The sequence below is a fragment of the Lampris incognitus genome, chromosome 11 (assembly GCF_029633865.1).
Source record: "Lampris incognitus isolate fLamInc1 chromosome 11, fLamInc1.hap2, whole genome shotgun sequence".
In the NCBI taxonomy this organism is placed as follows: Eukaryota; Metazoa; Chordata; class Actinopteri; order Lampriformes; family Lampridae; genus Lampris; species Lampris incognitus.
The window spans coordinates 1,281,655-1,294,214 of record NC_079221.1 but is presented as its reverse complement, the minus strand read 5'-3'; the positions used below and the strand labels follow the sequence as shown (position 1 = coordinate 1,294,214).

General features: G+C 42.9%; 1 protein-coding gene across 1 annotated transcript in view; it reads right to left on the bottom strand.

Moving 5' to 3' along the window:
- Positions 1-11,304, bottom strand: part of trpm2 (transient receptor potential cation channel, subfamily M, member 2) — a 34,215-nt gene extending 22,911 nt beyond the window's left edge. Inside the window, exons 1-6 of the mRNA XM_056289168.1 lie at positions 11,135-11,304; positions 10,508-10,676; positions 10,140-10,320; positions 8,911-9,077; positions 8,416-8,596; positions 7,925-7,986 (exon numbers count right to left, since the gene is read on the bottom strand). Coding sequence (XP_056145143.1) covers positions 7,925-7,986; positions 8,416-8,596; positions 8,911-9,077; positions 10,140-10,320; positions 10,508-10,676; positions 11,135-11,304 — 930 coding nt within the window. The remainder of the gene's footprint in view (positions 1-7,924; positions 7,987-8,415; positions 8,597-8,910; positions 9,078-10,139; positions 10,321-10,507; positions 10,677-11,134) is intronic.
- Positions 11,305-12,560: the final 1,256 nt, after the last annotated feature.

Sequence of the window (12,560 nt, the reverse complement as noted above, 5' to 3'; positions counted from 1 at the left end):
ACACCTCAGCAACACAGCACATCACCAATCAGACCCAACACTTTACCAAGCAGTTAAAACAAAACTACATCACACACTGTAACACAAACAAACACACAGAGCAGCATGCAGTGCTGTCTGTCTCCACATGGACAGTGCTGTCTGTCTCCACATGGACAGTCCACACCAGCAGATGATGCGAGCATGTTGACTGACCAGCACCTAACAACAACCTGGACTGTGTCCAGACTGAGTGAACACAGCCTTGCTATTGAAAACCTGCCCCCTGCAGAGCAAAGGCTGTGCTGTCACTGCACCCTCATCATCATCTTCATTACTGCACCCTCAGTGAGCCTGAAACCGAGCTCCACTTTCTCACCACATGTGAACATATAAACATGTCAGAGAAGCACATTTTAAACAATTCCAGCTAATAACAAAAGGTTTTCTAAACCTACCAGATGAAGAAAAACTACCAGTCCTACTAGGGGAAGACCCAAAGAGCTGTAGGTTAGCAGCAGACTATGTTGCCGCTGCCATAAAGTGAGGGCCAGTGAGTGTAAGATAGCAGCAGTCTATGTTGCCGCTGCCATAAAGTGAGGACCAGTGAGTGTAAGATAGCAGCAGTCTATGTTGCCGCTGCCATAAAGTGAGGACCAGTGAGTGTAAGTTAGCAGCAGTCTATGTTGCTGCTGCCATAAAGTGAGGACCAGTGAGTGTAAGATAGCAGCAGTCTATGTTGCCGCTGCCATAAAGTGAGGACCAGTGAGTGTAAGATAGCAGCAGTCTATGTTGCCGCTGCCATAAAGTGAGGACCAGTGAGTGTAAGTTAGCAGCAGTCTATGTTGCCGCTGCCATAAAGTGAGGACCAGTGAGTGTAAGTTAGCAGCAGTATATGTTGCTGCTGCCATAAAGTGAGGACCAGTGAGTGTAAGTTAGCAGCAGTCTATGTTGCCGCTGCCATAAGGTGAGGACCAGTGAGTGTAAGTTAGCAGCAGTATATGTTGCCGCTGCCATAAAGTGAGGGCCAGTGAGTGTAAGTTAGCAGCAGTCTATGTTGCTGCTGCCATAAAGTGAGGGCCAGTGAGTGTAAGATAGCAGCAGTCTATGTTGCCGCTGCCATAAAGTGAGGACCAGTGAGTGTAAGATAGCAGCAGTCTATGTTGCCGCTGCCATAAAGTGAGGACCAGTGAGTGTAAGTTAGCAGCAGTATATGTTGCTGCTGCCATAAAGTGAGGACCAGTGAGTGTAAGATAGCAGCAGTCTATGTTGCCGCTGCCATAAAGTGAGGACCAGTGAGTGTAAGTTAGCAGCAGTCTATGTTGCTGCTGCCATAAAGTGAGGACCAGTGAGTGTAAGAAAGCAGCAGTCTATGTTGCCGCTGCCATAAAGTGAGGACCAGTGAGTGTAAGTTAGCAGCAGTCTATGTTGCCGCTGCCATAAAGTGAGGACCAGTGAGTGTAAGTTAGCAGCAGTCTATGTTGCTGCTGCCATAAAGTGAGGACCAGTGAGTGTAAGTTAGCAGCAGTCTATGTTGCTGCTGCCATAAAGTGAGGACCAGTGAGTGTAAGATAGCAGCAGTCCATGTTGCCGCTGCCATAAAGTGAGGACCAGTGAGTGTAAGTTAGCAGCAGTATATGTTTCTGCCTGCCATAAAGTGAGGACAAGTGAGTGTAAGTTAGCAGCAGCATATGTTGCTGCCTGCCATAAAGTGAGGGCCAGTGAGTGTAAGTTAGCAGCAGTCTATGTTGCTGCTGCCATAAAGTGAGGGCCAGTGAGTGTAAGTTAGCAGCAGTCTATGTTGCTGCTGCCATAAAGTGAGGGCCAGTGAGTGACAGTCACCTGACACATGTTGTTGCTGTTCTACTTGATGACAGTATGTTGGTTTTGTCTTGTACTGTGTTTCTTTGCTGTACTGTGTTTCTTTGCTGTACTGTGTTTCTTTGCTGTAGTGTGTTTCTTTGCTGTACTGTGTTTCTTTGCTGTAGTGTGTTTCTTTGCTGTACTGTGTTTCTTTGCTGTACTGTGTTCCTTTGCTGTAGTGTGTTCCTTTGCTGTAGTGTGTTTCTTTGCTGTACTGTGTTTCTTTGCTGTAGTGTGTTTCTTTGCTGTAGTGTGTTTCTTTGCTGTAGTGTGTTTCTTTGCTGTACTGTGTTTCTTTGCTGAACCGTGTTTCTTTGCTGTACTGTGTTTCTTTGCTGTAGTGTGTTTCTTTGCTGTACTGTGTTTCTTTGTTGTAGTGTGTTTCTTTTCTGTACTGTGTTTCTTTGCTGTACTGTGTTTCTTTGCTGTAGTGTGTTTCTTTGCTGTAGTGTGTTTCTTTGCTGTAGTGTGTTTCTTTGCTGTACTGTGTTTCTTTGCTGTAGTGTGTTTCTTTGCTGTAGTGTGTTTTGTGTTTCTTTGCTGTACTGTGTTTCTTTGCTGTACTGTGTTTCTTTGCTGTAGTGTGTTTGCTGTAGTGTTTCTTTGCTGTAGTGTGTTTCTTTGCTGTAGTGTGTTTCTTTGCTGTACTGTGTTTCTTTGCTGTACTGTGTTTCTTTGCTGTAGTGTGTTTCTTTGCTGTACTGTGTTTCTTTGCTGAACTGTGTTTATTTGCTGTACTGTGTTTCTTTGCTGTATTGTGTTTCTTTGCTGTAGTGTGTTTCTTTGCTGTAGTGTGTTTTGTGTTTCTTTGCTGTACTGTGTTTCTTTGCTGTACTGTGTTTCTTTTCTGTAGTGTGTTTGCTGTAGTGTGTTTCTTTGCTGTACTGTGTTTCTTTGCTGTAGTGTGTTTCTTTGCTGTACTGTGTTTCTTTGCTGTAGTGTGTTTCTTTGCTGTACTGTGTTTCTTTGCGGTAGTGTGTTTGCTGTACTGTGTTTCTTTGCTGTACTGTGTTTTTTTGCTGTAGTGTGTTTCTTTGCTATAGTGTGTTTCTTTGCTGTAGTGTGTTTCTTTGCTGTACTGTGTTTCTTTGCTGTAGTGTGTTTCTTTGCTGTACTGTGTTTCTTTGCTGTACTGTGTTTCTTTGCTGTAGTGTGTTTCTTTGCTGTAGTGTGTTTCTTTGCTGTACTGTGTTTCTTTGCTGTAGTGTGTTTCTTTGCTGAACCATGTTTCTTTGCTGTACTGTGTTTCTTTGCTGTAGTGTGTTTCTTTGCTGTACTGTGTTTCTTTGCTGTAGTGTGTTTCTTTGCTGTAGTGTGTTTTGTGTTTCTTTGCTGTACTGTGTTTTTTGCTGTACTGTGTTTCTTTGCTGTAGTGTGTTTCTTTGCTGTACTGTGTTTCTTTGCTGTACTGTGTTTGTTTGCTGTACTGTGTTTCTTTGCTGTAGTGTGTTTCTTTGCTGTACTGTTTCTTTGCTGTAGTGTGTTTCTTTGCTGTACTGTGTTTCTTTGCTGTAGTGTGTTTCTTTGCTGTACTGTGTTTCTTTGCTGTAGTGTGTTTCTTTGCTGTACTGTGTTTCTTTGCTGTAGTGTGTTTCTTTGCTGTAGTGTGTTTCTTTGCTGTAGTGTGTTTCTTTGCTGAACCATGTTTCTTTGCTGTACTGTGTTTCTTTGCTGTAGTGCGTTTCTTTGCTGTAGTGTGTTTCTTTGCTGTAGTGTGTTTCTTTGCTGTAGTGTGTTTTGTGTTTCTTTGCTGTACTGTGTTTTTATGCTGTAGTGTGTTTCTTTGCTGTAGTGTGTTTCTTTGCTGTACTGTGTTTCTTTGCTGTACTGTGTTTGTTTGCTGTACTGTGTTTCTTTGCTGTAGTGTGTTTCTTTGCTGTAGTGTGTTTCTTTGCTGTACTGTTTCTTTGCTGTAGTGTGTTTCTTTGCTGTACTGTGTTTCTTTGCTGTAGTGTGTTTCTTTGCTGTACTGTGTTCCTTTGCTGTAGTGTGTTTCTTTGCTGTACTGTGTTTCTTTGCTGTACTGTGTTTCTTTGCTGTAGTGTGTTTCTTTGCTGTACTGTGTTTCTTTGTTGTAGTGTGTTTCTTTTCTGTACTGTGTTTCTTTGCTGTACTGTGTTTCTTTGCTGTAGTGTGTTTCTTTGCTGTAGTGTGTTTCTTTGCTGTACTGTGTTTCTTTGCTGTAGTGTGTTTTTTTGCTGTAGTGTGTTTCTTTGCTGTACTGTGTTTCTTTGTTGTAGTGTGTTTCTTTTCTGTACTGTGTTTCTTTGCTGTACTGTGTTTCTTTGCTGTAGTGTGTTTCTTTGCTGTAGTGTTGTAGTGTGTTTCTTTTGCTGTACTGTGTTTCTTTGTTGTAGTGTGTTTCTTTTCTGTACTGTGTTTCTTTGCTGTACTGTGTTTCTTTGCTGTAGTGTGTTTCTTTGCTGTAGTGTGTTTCTTTGCTGTACTGTGTTTCTTTGCTGTAGTGTGTTTCTTTGCTGTAGTGTGTTTTGTGTTTCTTTGCTGTACTGTGTTTCTTTGCTGTACTGTGTTTCTTTGCTGTAGTGTGTTTGCTGTAGTGTGTTTCTTTGCTGTACTGTGTTTCTTTGCTGTAGTGTGTTTCTTTGCTGTACTGTGTTTCTTTGCTGTAGTGTGTTTCTTTGCTGTAGTGTGTTTCTTTGCTGTACTGTGTTTCTTTGCTGTAGTGTGTTTCTTTAGTGAACTGTGTTTATTTGCTGTACTGTGTTTCTTTGCTGTAGTGTGTTTCTTTGCTGTATTGTGTTTCTTTGCTGTAGTGTGTTTCTTTGCTGTAGTGTGTTTTGTGTTTCTTTGCTGTACTGTGTTTCTTTGCTGTACTGTGTTTCTTTGCTGTAGTGTGTTTGCTGTAGTGTGTTTCTTTGCTGTACTGTGTTTCTTTGCTGTAGTGTGTTTCTTTGCTGTACTGTGTTTCTTTGCTGTAGTGTGTTTCTTTGCTGTACTGTGTTTCTTTGCTGTAGTGTGTTTCTTTGCTGTAGTGTGTTTCTTTGCTGTACTGTGTTTCTTTGCTGTAGTGTGTTTCTTTGCTGAACCATGTTTCTTTGCTGTACTGTGTTTCTTTGCTGTAGTGTGTTTCTTTGCTGTACTGTGTTTCTTTGCTGTAGTGTGTTTCTTTGCTGTAGGGTGTTTTGTGTTTCTTTGCTGTACTGTGTTTTTTTGCTGTACTGTGTTTCTTTGCTGTAGTGTGTTTCTTTGCTGTAGTGTGTTTCTTTGCTGTACTGTGTTTCTTTGCTGTAGTGTGTTTCTTTGCTGTACTGTGTTTCTTTGCTGTAGTGTGTTTCTTTGCTGCACTGTGTTTCTTTGCTGTAGTGTGTTCCTTTGCTGTAGTGTGTTTCTTTGCTGTACTGTGTTTCTTTGCTGTAGTGTGTTTCTTTGCTGTAGTGTGTTTCTTTGCTGTAGTGTGTTTCTTTGCTGTACTGTGTTTCTTTGCTGAACCATGTTTCTTTGCTGTACTGTGTTTCTTTGCTGTAGTGTGTTTCTTTGCTGTACTGTGTTTCTTTGCTGTAGTGTGTTTCTTTGCTGTAGTGTGTTTTGTGTTTCTTTGCTGTACTGTGTTTTTTTGCTGTACTGTGTTTCTTTGCTGTAGTGTGTTTCTTTGCTGTACTGTGTTTCTTTGCTGTACTGTGTTTGTTTGCTGTACTGTGTTTCTTTGCTGTAGTGTGTTTCTTTGCTGTAGTGTGTTTCTTTGCTGTAGTGTGTTTCTTTGCTGTACTGTTTCTTTGCTGTAGTGTGTTTCTTTGCTGTACTGTGTTTATTTGCTGTACTGTGTTTCTTTGCTGTAGTGTGTTTCTTTGCAGTAGTGTGTTTTGTGTTTCTTTGCTGTACTGTGTTTCTTTGCTGTACTGTGTTTCTTTGCTGTAGTGTGTTTGCTGTAGTGTTTCTTTGCTGTAGTGTGTTTCTTTGCTGTAGTGTGTTTCTTTGCTGTACTGTGTTTCTTTGCTGTACTGTGTTTCTTTGCTGTAGTGTGTTTCTTTGCTGTACTGTGTTTCTTTGCTGAACTGTGTTTATTTGCTGTACTGTGTTTCTTTGCTGTATTGTGTTTCTTTGCTGTAGTGTGTTTCTTTGCTGTAGTGTGTTTTGTGTTTCTTTGCTGTACTGTGTTTCTTTGCTGTACTGTGTTTCTTTTCTGTAGTGTGTTTGCTGTAGTGTGTTTCTTTGCTGTACTGTGTTTCTTTGCTGTAGTGTGTTTCTTTGCTGTACTGTGTTTCTTTGCTGTACTGTGTTTCTTTGCTGTACTGTGTTTCTTTGCTGTAGTGTGTTTCTTTGCTGTACTGTGTTTCTTTGCTGAACTGTGTTTATTTGCTGTACCGTGTTTCTTTGCTGTAGTGTGTTTCTTTGCTGTATTGTGTTTCTTTGCTGTAGTGTGTTTCTTTGCTGTAGTGTGTTTTGTGTTTCTTTGCTGTACTGTGTTTCTTTGCTGTACTGTGTTTCTTTGCTGTAGTGTGTTTGCTGTAGTGTGTTTCTTTGCTGTACTGTGTTTCTTTGCTGTAGTGTATTTCTTTGCTGTACTGTGTTTCTTTGCTGTACTGTGTTTCTTTGCTGTAGTGTGTTTGCTGTAGTGTGTTTCTTTGCTGTACTGTGTTTCTTTGCTGTATTGTGTTTCTTTGCTGTAGTGTGTTTCTTTGCTGTAGTGTGTTTTGTGTTTCTTTGCTGTACTGTGTTTCTTTGCTGTACTGTGTTTCTTTGCTGTAGTGTGTTTGCTGTAGTGTGTTTCTTTGCTGTATTGTGTTTCTTTGCTGTAGTGTGTTTCTTTGCGGTAGTGTGTTTTGTGTTTCTTTGCTGTACTGTGTTTCTTTGCTGTACTGTGTTTCTTTGCTGTAGTGTGTTTCTTTGCTGTACTGTGTTTCTTTGCTGTAGTGTGTTTGCTGTAGTGTGTTTCTTTGCTGTACTGTGTTTCTTTGCTGTACTGTGTTTCTTTGCTGTAGTGTGTTTCTTTGCTGTAGTGTGTTTCTTTGCTGTACTGTGTTTCTTTGCTGTAGTGTGTTTCTTTGCTGTAGTGTGTTTCTTTGCTGTAGTGTGTTTCTTTGCTGTAGTGTGTTTCTTTGCTGTACTGTGTTTCTTTGCTGTAGTGTGTTTCTTTTCAATAATGTTTTGCAATTATTGTTGAGCTTTTTCAATGTTTAAACCCATTCTTTGGCAATATGTACAGTGTTATATCATGCCAATAAAGCCACTTGAATTTGAATTTGAATTGAGAGTGAGAGACCAGGACCAAACTACACAACATATTCGGCCTCAACAAATTCCCTTAAACTTAAAAGACAATTATTATGAATATTGGCAATCTAAAACAAAATCCCAAAGCCAGATGCAATGCTGTTTGGCCCTACACAGAGAGGACACATTAGCAGATCACGTCATTCAAATAAAAGAAACACATTTGAGAAACATACTGACAAAGTACAGACTCAGTGAGCATCGCCATGGAAACAGACTCAGTGAGCATCGCCTAGCAATAGAAACAGGCAGACATAAAAAGACCCAGATGCCAAAAGACGAACGTTTCTGTCAACAGTGTGAAGACAATGTTGTCGAGACAGAGCTGCACTTTTTAGCTGAATGCAAGACATTCCAGGAAATCCACGATTATTCCTTCCAGAAATGTGTGGAGAGACACCCTAAATTCACGGCCCTGCCACACCCCAGAAAACTGCCCCACATACTAGGTGAACACAGAGACAGCCCTACTGTGGCTGCACAGTATGTTCTAGCCTGCCACCATCTGAGGGACAGAGTGTGATACCCCGTACTCCTTCCCAACGGGGAGGACCGCCGGGACAACACTCGGACACACACACACACACACACACGCACACAGTCACACGCACACACACACACACACATGCAGAGACTGACGAATTCACACACATCCACTAACACAGGATCTTGTTGCCATGACGTAGCTGTGTAAGTTGTTGTACTGCATGTGTTGATGTGTATGTGTTGTGTATTGGTGCACTCTTATTGTCCTTTATGTGAAAATGCTTTGCAATACAAATGTATATTTGTCATGCTAATAAAAGCACATTTGAATTTGAATTTGAGACACAGAGAGAGAGAGACTCACATTTAGAGTGCCCGGCCCTCCATCCAACACCACACACACCACTGGGATTCTCACACCGTTCTCTGTGGGAGACCAACAATTTGATGCAAAAAAACCCCAAAACAAGCAAGACAAATTCAAAAGGGACAGTTTTTAAAGAGTAAATAAACCCGAGCGCAGGCCATGTGAGTGAGTTTGCCGACATGTTCAGGTGAACACATGCCAGGATGGTCTTGGTATTCTGTGATGACAACGTAGCTGCAGATAATAACATGAGCGATGGCTCTGCTGGATGTAGGTGTGCAACAGAACCAGCACTGACAGCACTGCTAACAACTGTTACAGCTCACTTTCTGTCTTTCTGCCAATTCTTATGGGTGTGCTGGCACACCTAAATCCAACAGTCCCATTATTCGTGTTATTCTCTACAGCTGTGTTTATCCTGTGATGTCAGCAAACTCCCTCTAGGGTCTAGATAGGCAGTCTTGCATACACTGGGTTAGCCCTGTCACCTCTACTTCCAAGGGGCTGCTTGGAGATCAGTCTCTCCAGGCGGCTGCGCAGTTCAATCTCCACGCCATAAGACCCATGGGTCCCGTCATCCACCAGCAGGAAGTGGGAGTGGTTGTTGTCCAGGCAGGACAGTCGACCTTGGCTCTGGACGTCCATCGAGTACCGGGCAGGAAAGCGACCCTGCGAAGGAGGAAAGGAAGGAGATTGGACGAAAAGAAAGCGAGTGGGGACAGAAGGAAGAGGAAATTGTGGAGGAGGAGGACAAGAAGAGGATAAAGATGTTCAGTGAGAGAGTGGTGTGATGCTGTTACTCACTAGGCATCCTATTGCACTTTGCTGCTGCGGTCAACCATACTACAAATGCTGGGACTTGTGGTACTTGCTGGGGCCTTTGTATAATCCACCATACAATAACGAACACGTGTATATGTAATGTCAGCAGCGCGTAATACAACAGCATGGAGAAATGTGCCGTGTTCATGTGTAACCCTTACTTCAGGGTCCACCAGCTCCTCCCTGTTATGGAGGGTTCCCCATGTGGCCACTCCAATGGTGACTATCTGTTCTGCGATGGAGCTGCTGCTCAAGGCATAGTCCCTCACAGCTTGCCCTACGTGCTTCATCACACCTGTATGGGTACCACCTGTGATGATCCAGGCACCTGCACGTGTCGAAGCCTTGGCGTCAGTGAAGTTCCCGCACACACTTTGGACAAAATCTCTTTTATGTTATTTTGAAAAGGATTTATTGGCATGACTGTCGGAAAACAAGATAAAATATTGTCAAAGTTGTTTGCAACACAGCAAATAAATACATCAAATACATACTACTCATATGTAGGGTGACCAGGTGTCCCAGTTTACATTGTAGGCCTAGCCTACCGCTCAGCATCTTGACTGACCGTCCTGCATCCCAGATATTGAAGCAATGTCCCACATTTGGAAACAAAAAGCAAAAGCAAAAGTTTAAACATTTAGCTCACAACTTTGATTATTGTGCAGTAATAATCTTTGGCATTCTCTGCTTAGATGTCTCTGCTCTCTTATATCGCCTTATAGTTTGATTGGTGGTGAATTGATACGCTCTTCCATCAAAAATCACCAACAAGGGACATAGCCAAAGGCCGGTTATCCAGCCATCCATTTTCCAAGCCGCTCATCCTAATTAGGGTTGTGGGATGCTGGAGCCTATCCCCGCAGTCACTGGGTGGGGAAACACCCTGGACAGGCTGCCAGGCCATCACAGGGCTGACACATTCACGCCTAGGGACAATTTAGTATGTCAGATCCACCTGACCTACCTGTCTTTGGACTGTGCAAGGAAACCGGAGCACCCGGAGGAAAGCCGCGTAGACAAGGGGAGAACATGCAAACTCCACACAGAGGTGGACCTAGGTCAGCCTGAGATTCGAACCCACGGCCTTCTTGCTGTGAGGCAACAGTGCTAACCACTGGGCCACCGTGCTGCCCTAAGGCCGGTTATGTCTATAGCAGTTTACTTTATAATTTACATATTGTGCATCGATGGCGAGGAAACGGTGTAACCCCCGGCGGGGTATATGTAAACCTGATACACATTATTGTTCGGTGATACATTTGAGAGTGGGCATTATAAATCTGTCTTGTGAAATCTTGCTATTTGTCCTGCATTTAGACTGTTTACATCTGGTCACCCTACTGATATGAAACACAGAAAACAGCTTTCTCTCTCTCCCTCTGCTGACCTGTTGTCTGAGCCACCTTGATAAGTCCTCTGTGGAACATGCTCTTAAGATGGGCCTTGAGATAGAAGTTTTTGGCTCCTCCAGTCACCGAGATCAATAAATTGGGAGGGGTGAGGTTCCAGTGCTCAGTCAACAACTGATATAGGACCTCAGGGGGAGTGTCTGTGGACACTCGCACATACTGGGTATCGTGCACACACGCACACACACACACACACACACACACACACACACACACACACACACACACACACACACACACACACACACACACACACACACACACAGAGTCAGAACTGTTCTGACAGTGTCTAGCTAGTTCTGTCAGGTTTATACTATTCAAGGTTCCCGTCAGTTAAGTACTTTACTTTGCCCGTCTTCTGTCCCACACTACCAAATGTGACATCTCCAAATGCATCAGTTGGCACTTCCCAGGTATGTCTGTGCTTGTTCCACGGTTCCTCTGTGGAGTCTTCTGGTTTGCTGGCCTCGTCCACATGATGGAGCTTAGGGTAGCCACACTTACACACACCCTCTCTGGGGAGAGACAACATGCATTTGTTTTCAATCTTGTAGGTGAGGAAACGGCATGGAGATACCAAGATCATGTTGCAAAGTTACAATGTTCAAGTGAGGACACAGCAGGATGTAGAGGTAAACAATTACACGGCAGACGGCAGACAATCAGAAAAACAGCAAGCAGCAAACGGCTAAAGACAAGAGCATGGTAGCAATCCTCGTGGCTGAAGTACACAGATCACAGATTATGTTCTACAAAGTAAATGCAAAAGAACAAAACTCAATACACACAGCTCAACAATTTTTTCATACATATTTCAAGAGATTTGTGTCATTTGGCCCTGCATCAACATAGCAGAGGACAGATGCTGAGTTGCTTATACTCCTGTGCAACAGCTACACCTACAAGGTCAGTTGGAAAACAGCTCCCTCACCCCACATCACACAACCCAAACCTTACACAGCAGATCGCTTACCTGCCACCCTCTTCATAAAAACAACATTCCCTCTTCTTGATGTTGTCCCTAATCCAGGAGGTGAGGGTGCAACGCTGAAAAGAGGGAGACAGACAAAGGCTCTTAGAGGCTGTAGCTGAGCTAACAGCCAGACTGTGAACCAGGCTAGATTTAACCTTGGCTTTCCCCATCCTGAAGAGATATTATGGGAGAACGGCACCCCTCGGATGTGGGTTGGGCTGGCGCCGGCTGGGAGCTAATGAGTTGAGAGAGAAGGCTTGCCTCTGCAGTCGGTACTGAGGCTACCGGCTCTGCACTGCATCAGTGATCAGTGATGTCACAGCAGAGCAGAGCACTACACCAGCAGGAGGGCTGCTGAGCACGAATGAAATCTAATCAAACCTCTTAAGATACAGGGCACAAAGTGGGCAGGTTCCACCCCTGGGTGCAATGAATGAATGGTTAAAAAAATAGTCTGTCTTCCTTGCAGAGCTTGCACCTATTGCATGCCAATTCATACTGAACGGGGATCCCTCATATATGTTGCTCTTGCAGAGGTCTCTCTTATTTTCTCTCCCCCGAAAAGGGAGAGGGTCTTAAAATCGTTGCGATTGTTGTTCATTGTATCTAGGCCATTTGTTTTTCTTGGGTTTGAATTGAATGTAAAACCCTCTGAGGCCGACATTACACATGAAACTTTTCCCACACCATTTAGTCGCATGCAAGTGGGTTTCATCAGAGTTGCACTGCATATCAGCCCTTTAAAAGATGCGAGAAACTCAGTTGCATCAAGGTTCATGCAACAACCAATCAGAACTTGTCATTTGATGTCACGTCACTTCGCAAATCTGACCCGTTCTGTTCCATTGGGCTTTCAAAACCCAGTGTTAAAACTGCGATGGAGAGACATCTACCAACACAATGTCCTTACACAAGGACATTTGTTTGATCGAATATTTTGAAAGTGACTCAATTTAATGTAATTAGTCCTCTGTTTTTGGCAGAAGATTTGCCCACTGTGTTTGTTACTGAGTAACGTTAATAAAAAGTAATTAACATTAACGTACTGACCATTAACCTAGCTTATTTTTGTATGTAGTGTAGACTGTTTGAAAATGTAATCAAATCTTCAATACAGGAGGAAGTAAGATGAATATTTAACGACTATTCAACAGACGTGCTATTGATATCGTTCTGACTAATCTCATTGGCTGTTGCATGTTGCACAAACATTATGCAACTCGCAACTCATAAATGCAACCAAGTTGTGTGGAAACAGTTTCATGTGTAATGCCAGCCTTAGACTGCAGCTGTGATTTAGGGATATAAATAAACTTGATATGAACTGGCGTTGACTGGATCTTGATTCCAAGGTACATTTAAAAAAGTAATGTCATTCCAAAATATCTATAGTTGGAATTCAGATTGATTCAGATTCAGATTGATT